Here is a 16,691-nt window from a genome sequence, read left to right as displayed (position 1 = left end):
GCTAGGACCGAACAGCTTCCAAAATACAGTGTTTTGCACAACCTCCTGGAAAAAAAAAATCAATGGGAGTTCATAATTGACTCTCTGAAAGATAGGCAGACCATGCAATCTGTAGAAGATGTATCTTTTGGTCAACACGGAGTCATCTATTATTATTTTTTCTAAAAGCTCCATAATCTGTTGTCGTTTTGTGCTATCTGTAATTCTATAAGAGCAGGTGCTGGAGAAAACTGGAATCAATTTTGTGTCATTGTTTTCTATATTGCAGGTCAAAAGAGCATGAGAGTCACGAGTCTGCTGATTTGCCAGGGGCTGTTATGGGTGGGCACCGCCCAGGGCTTAATTATCACTCTTCCAGTTCCCAAACTGGAGGGCATCCCCAAAATAACAGGTATGGATCAGACGGGGCGGCAGACTGTGATTGAACAGCCTCTAGAGAGGTCAAACAGAAAAGCAAAGAAGTTATTTTCATGATAGAAAATTACTCTGCACTGCCCATTATTGAGGTCACACTTCACATTTTTCTTGTGGCTCTGGGAATCGGTGCAAATATTACCAGGCACGCAACACACAAATCATACTACACACACACACACATATATATACATATATATATATATATAGTTGCAGGGTAATTTAAAAACTGCCTGCCAGCGTTTTGTTAATTATGCCAAGTGAATGAGGTCGTTAGTTTCCCACTTCCACAAACCTTATACCTTTCCAAGCTAGTTTATTGGAATTGTATAAACCAACTGCAAACTATAGCGATCATTATTACTGTTACAGCAGGATTACAATGAAAAAATACAGTCAGCTGACATTCAGTGTGATCAAGGGTTCAAGTCATTTCCAGCTCACACATTTCAAACTGTGACTTGCATATAAGTGATGGGACTGACAATGACTTGGGCCCAATCCAATTTCATATTCTCACCTCTTGTTTTCAAGTGCCACATTGCCCCTAAGGACCAAGTTACAAGGGGCAGTGGTTAAAAATGTCCCTTATGACCTGGCACAAACCCTTCAAGACCCTGATACATCTTCAGTATGCTAATGTTTATGTGAACAGATGCACAAGTGCGGGACATTGCAAATACGCTGTCTTCTACAGTAGTGATTTCTCTTGTGTGAGCTACAGGCAGCTTTTTGCTGTTTTCAGGAACCTTGTGATTCTTTCACGACTTAAGTTTTATGCTATCAATCAGTCAATGACGTCATCAAATAAAAAAGATCACTGCTTTATTCTGAGGCAACTAGCTGTGCTCTGTAGGCTAACATTAGCAACCCATCCTGCCCTGCAAGTCTGCACTGTGCTAAAGGAATAAAAACAAGAGGAGCAACTTTGCTGCTAGACTTAAGTTAAATTTCGGGCGACCAATGCCATCAAATGAAGGGGAACGCAACAGGGAAATATGTCCCAATGCAGGACAGTCATGCTCAAATCAGCAATGACAGTGTCATGTTAGCTAGCTAGCACGTTAGCTACCAAAACATCTGCAAACTAGGGATTTCTTTTGTTATGCTTGTTGTTGAAAAAGGACCTAAATGCATTGCATTAAACTAAGACAATGCAACGGTTATTATTTTAATCTTTTTTAACAAAGAAAATATATTTTAGAGTTTCTTTTGTTGCTCTTGCAGCCAACAAGAATTGGGACACCCTCGCTTTACACATAAACGTGCAAAATGGAGGGGTAAGCGGTGTATTGGGATATGGCTTTGTACTTTGACATTATACTATTCTGTCTGCCTCCTACAGGAAAGGGAATGGTCTCTCTCAACGCCCACTGTGGACCAGTGGACTTCCTGGTAGCCACCACCAGCACTCTGTCTCCTGATCTGCTGAAGAGGGACTCTGTCGGGGACGGCCCAGACTCTGCCTTTGGAGGCGAGGACCGCAGCAACACGTCCTCTCAGGAATCCCTGCAACAGTCCTACCAGGAAGACAGCAGAGGCAAAGGACGCGGTGTTCTGCTGCAGTACAAGCTGCGCTCCACATCAGGGCTTCCTGGACGGCCGCTGACGGCGCAGGGTGACGAGGCGTCGGACTCCTCCCTGGAGTCTTTGGAGCACAGCGTGGAAGATGGATCTATCTATGAGCTCAGTGATGACCCAGAAATGTGGGTTCGGGGACGTCCTTGTGAGAGGGACGGGGGACGCAGGGACAGGGTGATCTCTGCAGCGGTTATCTCTGGAGGCAAAGGCTTCCGTAGACTGAAGGAAGGAGCAGCAGCAGCAGGTACTAGGACAAGTGGGGAGGGCTTAGAGAATATTCTAATGGTTTGGCAGCTTCCACTGACAGTGTGATATGGAAAATATATGGTAAGGTGATGGGTATTTGTAGATGTCTACCCAGCTCAGCCTTGAATCAACCGTTCCATAAATTTAAGGGATTTAAATAAACATGTATGATGTGAAGGCGTTGCCACTGTTACGGAGCTTGACATGTTATGATTTGGCTTGTGGAATAAGGAAGCTAAGATGTGCTGGTTACAGAGGTACTGTCAGCCCATAGGACGCTCTGAATGTTCAGGATTGTGCGTCATCATCTCCTCAGCAGTGGCAGAGAACGCCACAGATTAGTTCCGTGCTCCGATTGTTTTGATCTGGCCCCTCTTCCCACCTTCGTTAAGATTGATATGCCTCAATTTAACCTCATCATTGCAGCGTGGGCTCTGCCACATTTATTTTATGCGAAGGACTTGTGTGTGAGCGGCCATGGACAGCACACCTTTCAGAGACAGCCTTTGCTGAATCTGCCATGCTCTGCAGAGTTAGAGATGGACATCTTTTATCTGATCCTGTGGGAGAGATCCCATCTGTTTAGAGCTGAAAGCTGGGGACTTCCACCACATCACAAAGCACATTAGCATCACTTTATTAGCTTTGCCAGCCTTCCTCTCATCCCATACAATGTGAATGTACGATACCTTCTATTGTGTCTCGAAATTGAATCTGTGCTCTCTTGAAAAAAAAAAAAAAAAAAGATTCCATTCCTCCTGTTTTGTTGCAGCTGTTGCAGAAATGATTTTTGGTTACGAAAAATGAGTTGCCTCCAAGAGCTTACTATGCCTTTATAATGGGCGGTCACGGTAGAGCAGGCTGGCTGCAATACTGTTGTAAAAACAACTAATTTGGAAAACAAAACTTACAGCAGTCAGAGATGTTATTGCTCTACATTACAGAATCTATATTTGTGCTGTAAATATCCTGTAATTATTACAATTTTTTTTGAGGAAAAGGAACTTCTTGGTTCCACATTTTAGAGAATTATCTTCCCCAAGTACTGTAAACGCCAGGTATCAGTTTCATTATTCACTGTCATTCATCAGAGATAAAACAAATGCACCCACAGAGTTGTTACACAGCTCACATTAGCTGGAAACTCCAGTTACACATCAAAAGCAAAACGCAAACAAACGGATGATGAAATAAAAGAGCAGCAGCCGACAGACAGAACCTGAGAGTAACACCAATGAGCATGTTTACATGCACATTAAATTTCAATAATATACAATCTGATTCTGATGACAGATGGTGTTTGAAAATACACAGCATATGCATCTGTATTACAATTACAGTAAGAGGCACTGATATATATCATCTCTGATATTAGCAAAGGACTAGATGACTCTGCAAGGTCGTGTTTTATTTGCTCTGGCAGATGTGTCTGGTTCCCCTCTCGGTCAAGCAGATTTCCAGCAGACCTGGCCGTGGTCGGGCCAAACACAACCGTTTATCTTATGAAGTGCGTGTTTCAGACAATGACTCACAACCTGGTGTCTTTGTGCTTTAAGTAAAATATGTTATGACTTCATTTTTGGCTAGCGCACCCCAGTGACACCACAGTGAGCATCAACCTAACTTCGGCTGGCTCACACTAAAAGATTTTTCAAATCTTCATAGATCGTAAAAATGTGACAGACCCCAAAAATAACGATATGTAATGATAAATCTAACAGTTGTGTTGTTATAGTGCGTGGCACGAAACAAACATGGCAGATGAAGGGCAGGAAGAACTAGCGGTTCGTTTTTGCACTACTTTTTTAAAAAAAATTAATGAAGAAAAAAATGTAAAAAATATGAATGAAGTCGAGGAGACGGCGTGAACATGGACTGTACATGTTACAGCAAGAGAAAGTGAGTAAATTCTGAGTTGATTAATTAAAAGTATTAAAACTCTCCAAGAGTTGCAGGACTGCCTGCGATCCTCAGTGTTCCCCCCCTCACGACAGGTTATCGGATTGTAAATACTGAACATGTTTATTGTTGGTCTTTTGAAATCGGTGCTCCAACATGGACTTCCGAGCAGATTGAGGGGATATAAAAAACACTCCTAGTTCAGTTTGGAAAGCAGCAGCGCGCACTGGATGTCATTTGACGAGCACAAACCAATCACAGCCAACAGATCTTTCTCTTCTTCCGCTAATATCAGTCAATAAATAAGGAACAGTTGATCATGTTAGTGCAGGGCTGCCAGAGCTTTACATCTGTCCCATGGACGATAGGCCTACATATTTATAAACAGGACCTGGAAGATGATCAGCTCTGCACTCAGGATTTCAGGTATATGGGCTATGATATGGTGCTTGATAAGCAGTGCCCAACCTCGCGTTTTCCAGGCAGTCAAAGACGTGGCATGTGTTCAGCCCCTAAACATACCTCACGCCACAGGAACATCTGGCCAGATGATCTTTAGAACTGTCAAAATCAGAGCTTTGCGGACGGTTGTCGGAAGAGGGGGGGGGGGAATCAGGCTCAAAATCGTATCAATTCTCGTATAGTGTGCCCAGTATTAAAATGAACGCTGCTGTGGCAACCAAGATGGCTGCAACTGATGTGGAACTTTGTATAAATAAATTTTCAAATTCTGATAACAAAAATGGCAACACTCGTTCAAAGACACATCGATGCTACGTCATCACAGCTCATCTCTGCACACTGTGGTCTGTTTACATTTATCCGTCGCTTAGCACAGTGTCGAGTTTTGTTGTTTTGATTAGTTGTAGGATTATCCAGTTGCGTCCAGAGGCATTTCTAGGCGTTCTACAGCTGTTGATAACGCCCCTTGAGAGGTTCCGCATTTGCAGTTTGGTCTGGTGATGTCAGGCACACTAAGTCATGTACACCTTCCTCCATCAACGCTTGTTTTTATGCCAATATTCAGTAAATATTTGAAATCTAATTCAAGAATTTAATGTTTTATGATGAAGATATGAGGATGCATGTAAACGTGTCGTGTCAGGTGGAAACCTCACGACTCCATTTGAGGTGATGTTTTTCAGATCAGTTGAAGGATCACATGGTGTACCTTCAACCTGACAGGCTTATAAAACCTCTTTTAACCACATTACTGATACATGCTTTGTAATTAGGCTCTGTACAGGCTGCTCTTTTTTCTTTAACTTATAAAATTGTGAGATTTTTGCAGGATTGTTGAAGCTGGTATGAGAAGCACTCAGTGGTACTGTCTTCAATATAGAGAAGTGTTTGCTTCATAACCTCTTAATTAAAACCTATGGTAGCTTTGGCAGGTTTGTGAACTTGGACTGCTGACAATGGCATCTACCTTGCATACAGAAACTAAGAAGTATATACTTTACAGTGCATATTTTTCACAGCGTGTTGAGCGCATAGGTGGACTTTCATACAAGTTTTCAAGTATGAACATAGTTTTGTGGATTTTCAATAAAGCGAGCGATGGTGAAGGTTATGGTATATCATTTTTCTCCACCTCTATCTCTACTTAGCCCTTCCACCGCACATGGAATCTCATCTTATCCTTTCATCACAGATGAAGCGTAAAGTTCATGTTTTTGTATTTCCCTGAGGCACATTGAGGTTTATTTTCCCTTTTCTTCTCCTCCTCACAACTGAAGATCAAAAGCATTTAAACATCCTGCTGTCAGCCAGAATGAATCCCAACAAAAAAAAAAAAAAAAAAAAGATGTAAACTGTCCTTGGATGCTGTCATCTAAATGTAAATCTCAATGTCACGTCAGAAATGTATACTCTTAATTCATGTGAGATTCAATGCTGCTGGAGCCACGGCGGCCCTGATGGTCACTATAGAGGTTTTTACTTCAACCACAACGAGACGATGAGTGTGTACTCCGACAGTTTCACAAGCCTCTCTGCTAACAACTGAGATTTAGTCTCCAACGTGTGGTGACATTTGATGGACGTTGACTCACACATTTCATTAGCTCACACTACATGTGTACAGGTATTATCCATGCACTGAATATTAATACTTATGAATGAACTGTACTGTACTACTAATTAGAACCATTACTGTACTAATGATTCCCTTTTGTAAAGAGGACTCTGCAACAGTGTTGATGTTTTAGATGAGACTGTGTAAGGAACAGTTTATGCAATTTATTTTCCTGTGGTGTTAAAAAGAAGTTTATTACAAATGAGATCTTATGGTTTTTTTAGATTTGGCCATCAGTTATTACAACACGTAAATTATATGTTAATTGCTGAGATTTGGGAACATGGTGACATCACTAAAAAGACGTCTGGCCGGAGAAGAAACATAAACAATCACATGATCCGGCAGGTTTTTAACAACAACTCGGGATAGCTCTTGGAAAGGAACAACAGGAAACATTACTTTTATTATTATATTTATGACTGACCACACCGTTCAGTTTTCCTGTGCAATGAGGCACCTTTAGACCTAGTCCACACAAACATGGGTATGTCTGAAAACGTAGCTTTCTCTATATGTTTTGGCCGTTCGTCCACACGCAAACTGCACTGTCGGTCACTGAAAAATGATCTTTTGTAAAACTGCCCTGGGTTCAGATGTTCAGAAACTCTGGTGCGCCCACCAGCTCACCTGGTAGAGCAGGCACCCATGTACAAAGCTTGTGTCCTTGCCACAGCAGCCAAGGGTTCGATTCCAACCAGCGGTCCTTTGCTGCGTATCATCCACCTTTCTCTCTACCCCTTTCATGCTATAGCTGTCCAATCAAACAAAGGCAAAAAGCCCCAAAAACATCTTCAGTTTTTAGCTTCTAACGTCAGAGTGTGGGTCGAAATCTCCTTTGTGAGATGTCACAAATGAGGCAATGTTTCGTGCAATGGTGGTCATGGCCAGACTAGTGCTATTTACATGTTTACACCTTAATGTGTAGTCACTCTTTTGCTTTATTGAAGAATGGAGACTTCAGAACGCACTACGGTGTTGACTGCCTCAGGTTTCTGATTGGCCAACATCGTTGTCTTCTTTGCGCAGCTCTAGGGCCCTGACGCACCCAGCTGTTGGTTGGCCATTGGTCAATCTCGAGCTGTCACTGAGCATCTGTTGCCCAGTTTCAGCTCTTGTCTGCTTTTTTATGGCTGATTCAGTATGTTGAATCGGCGGTGGATCCCATCGGTGACAGAAATCACTCTGATTAGCAATTCGGCTCCGTGTACATGAAGGGAAACAGAAGACTAAATTCAAGAGGGCGTGAGATCCAAACAAAATTATTATGTTGGATACGCTTCTGTTTTTAGCCATCAAGCTCGTTAGCAGAAATGTGTTTGCTAGCGCATGGCAAATATTCCTTGTCCTTTCAACATCAGGTTGGTTTGTTAATGTGCTAACTGGCTAACTAGCATCTTGAATCCTTCCTGTCCATCTTCTGGTTTCCTTTTTTGAATGAGAAATACAGTCTACTGCCACCTGCTGGTATAGACAGTTATTACCTCTCATGCAGGCACAGAACTTATGCGGTAGTTGGCCGTTGGCTGTAGTCATTACGGTGTGTTCAAGTGTGCCAAGACACAGGTGACGTGACGCGACATTATCAGTCGGCCTTTGTTGCTACTAGTTCTTTGATGTTGGTCTGGTGTGTTCAGGCCTTTAGGTTCAGGCTCACATCGCCACCTGTTGGTTGGCTTGCTCTTGGCAGCGCTTCATTTTCATATGAACGGTGATTTTTTAATGATAGTGTGTGATCGTGTGGACAAAAAAAAAAAAAATCCCGTAACAGTGTGGACTAGGCCTCAGTTTTACAACCTGTGTGATCATCTGTTCTTTTCTTGACCTGTCAGACTTTGTTGCAATGCAATAAAATGATGGCCAAACCTACTAAAGTAAAGGTACAAGAGACGAGTAATAAACCAGATTTATCCTTTAAAGCAAAAGTATTACTCTTAATGCCGTCACAGGCGTGTGGAAACAGTGCTCATTTCCCTTTGGTACAGTATTTGAATGTTACATGTCTAAACGTTGTTTAACAGGCTTATGCTAAATTAAAAACATGTTTAAACTTGATTCTGATGTTTTTCATGTGACTGATTCAGAAAGATGTTGGTTGATGTTGTCGAAGCGACAATAGTTTAGGTTTTAGAGATGTGCTGTATATCTGCAGCATTATTATGCTAATGTTGTAGCACTTTTGCTGCTTCTCTATGACTCAGCAACAGAAAATCCTGTCTTTGATGTATTTGGATTATCTTCTCACTTTTATGGTGTTTGGTTATTCAAATGACAAAAAGCTCACCTCAACAATGCTGCGGAGGCCGGTGCTTTAAGGAAACAACGCAAATGTTTTTGTTGAGCAAAAGTAAAAATACAGGGACTAAATAATTTAGGAAAAAAAAAGACTATTGATTTCAAATGTGTTCAAGAAAGAAATGAACATATAAACAAGCAGACAAAAGAAAGTATTTACAAATAATGAAAAGCAATTGTCAGTTTATAGTAAGTTTGATTTACACAAGTATAAACTTCTTATATATATCTACCAATATATACATGTGTGTACACCCACATACCCATAAATGTTAGTGTTAATTTTGTTCCATCTCTAATACACGACCTTCAAGACGTCCCACCATGGGTCACATACCATTTTATTTGTTTCTTGTTGCTCAAATTTTACGTCTAAAGTCCAGTTCAGACCAAAGATTCATGACGAGACGAGTTGAAGCAGGCAACGTCTTGCAACGTCTCACTGTTTTGCAACGTTCTAAAAACCTGCCGGTACACACCAATGCAACTAGATGAGACGGTGTATCATCTCTATACAACAACTCTCTGTACCTTCGCTCTGATTTCCAGCTTTTCAGGCTTATTTTGTGGCTGAATATAATTAGTAGCTCCTTAAAATATGAATGAGGATAGTGATAGTGAGATACTGGCTACAGCTGCATTTGTAGTAGTGATGAAACGGTGAAAAACCAAAACAAAACGAGCATCAGATGGACTGTATTCATAATAAATACACCAAAATAATGTAAATAACCAGCACCAATCAGTCAGTGAGAATATGTGTGTGTCATTGTGACTTGACCAGCGGACTTCACTACAAGCTTACTGGCTGTTGAAACAGGTGACAGTCAGTTCCCACCTCTGCAACGTTCTAAAACGGTTTTGTGTCATCGCAAATCTTTGGTCTGAACTGGGCTTAAAGGAACATCAATTTAATGAACTGATTACATGTGACAAACAAAGGATTTACCCTCTTTGTTAAGCTAAAAACAGAATTAGGGAATAAAGTAGTTTAGATTTCCTTAAATTGACATTTCTTTTCAATTATAGGCAAAGTGCAGTTTCTCTGAGTGAGTCAAGCTTCTTAGTTAAATGATCACCACTGAGACTTGGCTTTATGCCTCTTCACCTTCATCTTAGGTGGAGTGCCAGCGGCTTATGTCGTCGCTGGCACACTACACTTCAGGGAGACAAGCGGGATTGTTACGAGCGAGCTCAAACTGCAGGTGAAAACACACTGGGGAACCCCTGCCATCCTCCTCCTCCTCCACCCCTCCCCCCTCTTTACTCTCTCTGCTCGTCTTTATCTCTCCCCCTCTCCCTGGCTGTGTTTCTTCATCCTGCCACTCTTTCAACACGTGTCAAAGAAGTCCGCACGGAATACAGATCCTCTATCCATCATAGGAGGAAATGAAGCGGTGTGCTATTTCCTCATGACCAGTCACCAGGTCAACGTGTGCTGTTGCCCTTTGACCTTCAAGTTACATTAATAGCCTCCTCCTTCTCCGAACTCCACATGGAGCAGTCAGGCCATATAAAGGCCCCCCTTTGGTGCTGACAATGTCAGATGAAGTGTCGCAGGGCGGGTGGAGCGAGCCACACATCCACTGAAATCAGCCTCAGTAGCAGCCTGCAGGAAATTAGCAGGAAAGGTCGATGCTGGAGGAAACCACAGATGATGGGCTGAATCAGTCAGACAGAGGTTCATGTGTGTGTTTAGCAACATTTAGATAATTACTGATCACAATCGGCTGAATCCTTCAAACATACTGGAGCATCATGTAAATCAACTTAAAGCTGCATATGAAAAGAACAGATGTTTGTTTTCCTAATTAAAGTGCCCCTACAGACATGTTTTAGACTCGTACTGTCATTTAATTTAACACAGTGTTTCCACATAATAGCTGAAAAAATCTGAAAAGGGTCAGGAAGGAGATCTACTCATTAAAAAATTCTGAGGTTTCTCTTTCCGCTCTGGTCACCAGTCTAGTGCTGGCATGGTGCTACAAGGGCCGGACCGATGACTGGTTGACTAGTGAAAGAGCAGTGTGCATGAAGATCGCTGGCGTTATCGTTAGATGAAACATCAGAGAGATTCAGCCACACGTGTTCGAGCCTCAGTTAGTGTTCACCAACGAATCGTTCAAAAGAATGAATCTGTTGAGTGAACGTTCTGAACTGAATCACTTCCGGAACTGATTCATTCATTTCTCAGTTCAGTTGAGCTCAGCAGCGAGCGTGCAGGCCGGGAGTGGAACTGCCGATTCGGTCCGTGTGAACGATGAATCACTCACAAGTCATGAGGCAGCCAGGGTGCAGGGAGGGACTGCCTGCCGCGTGACGAATCACTCAGTGATTGACATAACCCCGATCCCTGAGTGATTCAAATCATTTCTTCTCAGCGATACACTTTCATAGGGACCATTTTCTCCAAGCTAACGGCTAATGTAGCCAGGAGTCAAGCCACATAAACACGATCACACACCTCCCCATTGTTTTAACAGACTTAGTTTCCAGATAAACAAACTTAAAACATGAGGCTGGCAGCAGTAATGAGACTCACCAGTGCAGGGCAGACGCAGCAGCAGCAGCTCAGCCGTTATCAGGTCAGGGAGTCAGACTATGCAGCACACAGTCAGGGCTCCTCCCGCCAAGCACTGAACGATTCGGTGAACGAATCTTTTGAACAAATATTTTTAATGAACTGATTCTAGTGATTCAGTAACATCTAAAGAACTGCTTTGCCCATCACTAGCCTCAGTCATACTCAGATGAGGAGTCTGTTGCGCACCAAATTCGGCAATGATCGGTTTCATTCCCAACTAGGGAAGATTAGATTCCTAGTGCAGGGCAGACTAAACCATTTTGCACCTTGAAGGAGTAAGAGGAGCCTCAGAGAGCTGCCACTACTTTTTTATACAAAATTCAGTTTTTCAACCAAATTATTAAGCCAGTTTTAATTTCGTTATGGCACTAATTACTTAGATATTAAAAAATTGCAAGCAAAACCAAACTTTTTATTTCAGGCGATTTTTATTTCACAGACAAAGCACTTTTCTTTTGCTGGACATATTTTACCCACAAATACTACAACATGCTAATGTTTTTAGCACAAGCCTATGGCAATTTGTATAAATTAGCCTAGCGGCTGGAGGACTTTTCATTTACTCGTATAAAACCACGGACAATATTTAACAAAGGCAGGGGCGGACTGGGACTAAAAAACAGCCCTGGACTTTGACTCGGCCCAGCCCACAACAACCGGTGCGTGGAAACTCATCAGCCCCAGACACGGGTGTCAAAATACTTAAATCTTAACACATGATACTATACCTTCCAAATTATAGCAATAGCACCGATGTTGAATAGATGTTGTGTTAAGAGCATACTGAGAAATAAACGACACAGTCCAGATGTCTCTCTGCTGAACAATACAATGCAGACTGCCTGAAACACACAACAAGACATAGTATGAGTTATGATAAATCACAGTGTAAAGAGGCTGTAATTATACAGTTTAACTTGAATACATATGCACCTGCTGCACACAGCTGCTCGATTTGCATGACGTATGCGCTTCCTTCTTCTTCAATTTGATTGGCGGCCGACCGGCTCATAGATATCTATGGGCCGGCCGGCATCCAATTTAAAGGCTTCCACCTAGCGGAGAGAAAAAGGAAAGAAAAAAAAAACAAAATAAAAATAAAAACGGCGATGACTGAGTGGCGGCCGCCGGTCGTCCTGGAGTACCGGCTGTTCTGTGATTATTCAGAACCTCCAGATGGCCAGTCCGCCCCTGAACAAAGGTAGCGATACAAAATTCGGTTTCATTTCAGCTCACAAGGTACAGCGTTGATTTGATGCAGAAGTTGAACTCCAGCTTCCTCCCACAGTCCAAAGACATACATGTTAATTGGTGACTCTAAATTGTCCGTAGGTGTGAATGTGAGTGTGAATGGTTGTCTGTCTCTATGTGTCAGCCCTGTGATAGTCTGGTGACCTGTCCAGGGTGTACCCTGCCTCTCACCCAATGTCAGCTGGGATAGGCTCCGCCCCCCCACGACCTATCATTTTTTTGATTGGTTTATATTTTTTTAGTTTAAAATTTAAATGCATGCTGTCCACCTGAGTGGACATGTGAAAAACTCCTTGCATGGAAAATGCATGTTTAAAAAAATGAACTTCCTAATTTTTTTCATGCCTAAAGAAGAATAAAAACACTTGGCTGAGGTTGTAATAATTCAAATTAAAGGGTTAAATGTTGTGATGTCTCCTCCAGTCATTCAGTGCGATGTGCACAATACAAACAATGGGCATCAGTAAAAAGATTCCATTAATATGCCTCCTCGTCCTCTGTGGATGTGTATAATCTAGGCTTTGTTTACTTGTACTCTTTTCAGTTTTGCTGCAAGCTCTCATTTACTCAAACTTTTTGGCTCATAGATGTTATCCAGGGAGCGCCCAATACGCAAACCAGCATCCAGCAACACAGTAAGGATCACACTACTACAGGAAGCTCCTGAAAGGCTCCATCAAACTCCAGAGCTGGGTGTGTAACAATGATCTGATGAAGCAGAGCTGAACTGCGCCCTGCGCCTGGGTCAGCATTAGAACACATCCTCGCCTAGAAGCAGACAAAACGAGAGGCCAAAATGCTGTGCAAGCATTTTAACTGTCAGGACTCAAACAGTATGGAGCATAAATATGTGAGCTTTTTCTGGTGGGACTTCAGCAAAACCCCTTTTTCTAAACCTTTCTATAGATATTTTCTGCCAATTAACCCTGCTTCAGGATAGATTTGCCTATCTCGAGCCCCAGCTTTGCGCCTGTGCAGCTCGCGGCGTCACTCTCCCTACGTCTCAGGTATAATTTGCATGCCTCAGTCAAGGCTAAACTGAAGCGGATGAAGCGTTGCAGTTTGAAGGTCTCCCTGCTTTATCTGCCGACTCCTAAAAGCCAGGCATATTTGCATTGCTTTTCATTTCCGCAGGCTTGGCAGCACGGATGATAAAGGAGGGAGAGCACACTGTACAAACCTTGCTTAACAAAGGAAGCAGCAGCTAATGATTTGCATAGGGAGAATGCGAGGATAAGGCCCGCACAGGGGCTGCCTCGGGTGTCATTATCGCCTTCCATCAACGCTCAGAGCTGATGCCTGTCAAATCCAGTGCGCAGCCTCGCTGAGAGGGGCTGGGTCACATCTTGGCGTTAGATGTAGCTGTCTCCCCTGGCAAAGGCAGTCTCACATGAACCAAAAAAAAAATCTATGTTTCAATAGAGGATATTGTTTTCCAGTTCACCTAACTGCTTTATCTGAGGACTAAACTCCCCCAGTGCCTGCTCGGTGCTCGGTGCTCAGTCCCACATGCAGATCTGTCTTTTACAATGCTCTCAGCGCTGCTCGCAGATATGTTTTATTTACCACCTTTTAATCATGCAAAAGATTAATGAAAATTTGATCACTGTACATTATTCAACTTGTCCCCCTGGAGAGGGGTCTGCTTAATGGCATGACACAGTGCCTGTATTGAATAGTTATCATCTCCAACAATATTTATCCCTTCGTCCACCTATTTGTGGGCTCTCCATAACAGTGGCATCTCTGTAATGCTTTCTTATTCTGCGCCTTCCTTTGGCTATGACATTATCTGTTTTTCAGTCTGTAAAATCATAATAGGTGAAGTGCAGCTGAGGAGTTTTATAGGCAATTTCCTCAAAACACATTTATATAATGTCTCAGAGCCGCTGCTCCGATCGCCCACTCTTATTTACTGTTATATATGTATAAACATGCCAGTTTTACATGCTCTGCCTTTCCCTCTGTCCCGCAGTGTTTTATTTTCTAAGACTGTTTGGGCCTTTGAAGGGTGACCTTCAATTCATATATCCATTGCTATAACTCTCTGCTTCTATCTCAGTGGGACCTCTGTGGAGAAGATAAAATTTCTTTTTATGTTTCGCAGTGAATCAAGTCACTTTATGCCAACATTTCTGCGACTATTCAAACAAAGAGCGAGACTGTTAGCATTCAGGCCCAGCCTTTCTCCTTTTTGCATCCTTGTTGAATTTGGACGGCTGCCAGACAACATTTCAGAGGTAAATAACACGTTGAATGTGACTCTAACCTGGCTGCATTTCACCAGCGGATCAAAATTTGACTCGAACTGTTTTTGTCATCAAAAACAACAACGTCTCATCTCGGCTTTCTCCTGCTGTCTGTTTGACATGCTGATGCAAAAGTTGCATCACCTGCAGCTGAGGATTCACAGGAATGCTGAGCCATAGTCATTTCGGGTCTGTTGTTATAAAGAAAACTGTGTAAGATTGAGGGGGATTTAGTGGCTATAGCGGTGAGGATTGCAGAGTGCAACCAGCTAAAATTTCTCCCAGTTAGAACTCCTTCGGTGCTCATTCATCAGGAGTTTTTTAACCAGGAGCTGAATTATCAAAGGTCTCCTCCTCTCCAAAAAAATGGACCAGGTGATTTAAACCGGTAAAAACACTGAATACAAAAGTTTCATGTTACAAATCTGTGTTTCTCCAAAGCTGTTTGGCATGTTGGAGATAGGTCGCTAGCCCAGCACCTGCTAATTTGTCCTCACCTGTTTTTCCTCTGATAACTTAAGATGCAGACATTCAGGATGTTTTTACTGGAAGCTGAATTATCCACAGAGGTCTCTTCCTCTCCAAAACAAACACACCAGGTGATTTAAACCAGTAAAAACACTGAATTAAGCAGTTTCAAGTTATAAATCAGTGTTTCTTCAACGCTGTCTGGCATTGCAGAGACAGGCCACGAGCCCAGCACCTGCTAATTTCTTATCACCTGTTTTTTCTGATAAGTTAATGTCACCTTATTTCTGATTCAGATGTTCAGTAGGTTTTTACAGTGAGCCGAATTATCCACAGAGGTCTCTTCCTTTCCAAAACAAACGCACCTGGTGATTAAAAACGATATAAACATGGAATACAGAAGTTTCATGTTACAAATAAGTGTTTCTTCAAAGCTGTTTTGCATATCGGGGACAGGCTGCTTGCCCAGCACCTGCTAATGTGTGCTCTTCTTTTTTCTCTAATAACTTAAAATCTACACAGGTGGTTTTTAATGTGAGCCTAATTATCCACAGAGGTCTCTTCCTCTCCAAAACAAACACACCTGCTGATTTAAACCAATAAAAATACTGAATAAAGCACTTCCATGTAAATAAGGGTGCTTTCAGACCTAGGCCTCTAGTTTCCCGGTGCAGCGCAGGGTAGCGCAGGGTAGCGCAGGGTGGCGAACCCTGTGCAGAGCTAGTTTCGAGCAGCGCAACCCAAGGCACGCTGAGTTTGGTAGTTTGGCAGTCCGAGATGCGCTGAGATGGGTGTGGCGGCGCAGCAGGGGGAGGTGTCGACAGATCCAGCTTGCACATAAATGTATCTCTATATCGACTGTCCCGTCACATCTGATGTCAGATCAAAGGGGATTGGCACCGTTTGGCACGTTTGGCACGCATAATGGAAACCCAACCTGATTTGATTAACACAGCTGCAAACTAATGAGTTCACATCCCTCTCAGCCAACCACAAACAGCCACAGCATCAGATAGGGAGTATATATTCAGCATCTGTCATCTTAGAAAAGTCAAAAGAAAAGAAACAGAGTGAGACTGCGAGAGAGAAAGAGAAAGCGCGCCCGCACGAGAGAAACTCATCATTGATTTACAATTGTGGTGACCTCCTCCCAGGCTACCTTTGCATCATCAGCCTGTGGAGGTCTGCTCGCAGTTCCGTATTTTCGGACACTGCGAGCTTGGACCTCCCGAACCAAAACATCACTTTCCTCCTGGGAGAAGTCTGGCCGTCTGACGCTGCTGCTCTCTTCTGCCATGGCGAATTGAGTAAACTCTCATTACGCCTTCGCACGGCGCATTTAAGGGCGAGGAGAGGGGCTCATTTGATTGGTGTGATGTGTGTAAAACCCACTCCACGCCTTCTCTCCTCCCTCTTTCCGACTTGTGCAGGTAGGAGGGACGGAGGTGGGAAAGAGGAGTAGCTGCACCAGGCGCACGGTGTGCCAAACTTGCAAAATCCGCCTGGCCACACCCAGTTGGCAAAGCGAAACTAGAGGCCCTAGAGTTGTCTTGCTTTGGTCCGAATCAGGGACTAGTTTTGTCACAAAGTTGCATAATAGCCTAGAGTTGGTTCGTGTTCTCACGGC

General features: G+C 42.9%; 1 protein-coding gene across 2 annotated transcripts in view; it reads left to right on the top strand.

The window, feature by feature from the left end:
- arhgef10la (Rho guanine nucleotide exchange factor (GEF) 10-like a) overlaps positions 1-5,708 on the top strand; it is a 169,033-nt gene extending 163,325 nt beyond the window's left edge. For both annotated transcript variants that reach the window (XM_033627803.2, XM_078170616.1), the window contains 2 exons: positions 269-391; positions 1,760-5,708. In XM_033627803.2, the coding sequence (XP_033483694.1) occupies positions 269-391; positions 1,760-2,307 (671 nt within the window). In that variant the 3' untranslated portion in view covers positions 2,308-5,708. The remainder of the gene's footprint in view (positions 1-268; positions 392-1,759) is intronic.
- Positions 5,709-16,691: the final 10,983 nt, after the last annotated feature.

The sequence above is a fragment of the Epinephelus lanceolatus genome, chromosome 1 (genome assembly GCF_041903045.1).
Source record: "Epinephelus lanceolatus isolate andai-2023 chromosome 1, ASM4190304v1, whole genome shotgun sequence".
Lineage (NCBI taxonomy): Eukaryota > Metazoa > Chordata > Actinopteri > Perciformes > Serranidae > Epinephelus > Epinephelus lanceolatus.
This window is presented reverse-complemented; position numbering and strand designations above follow the sequence as displayed.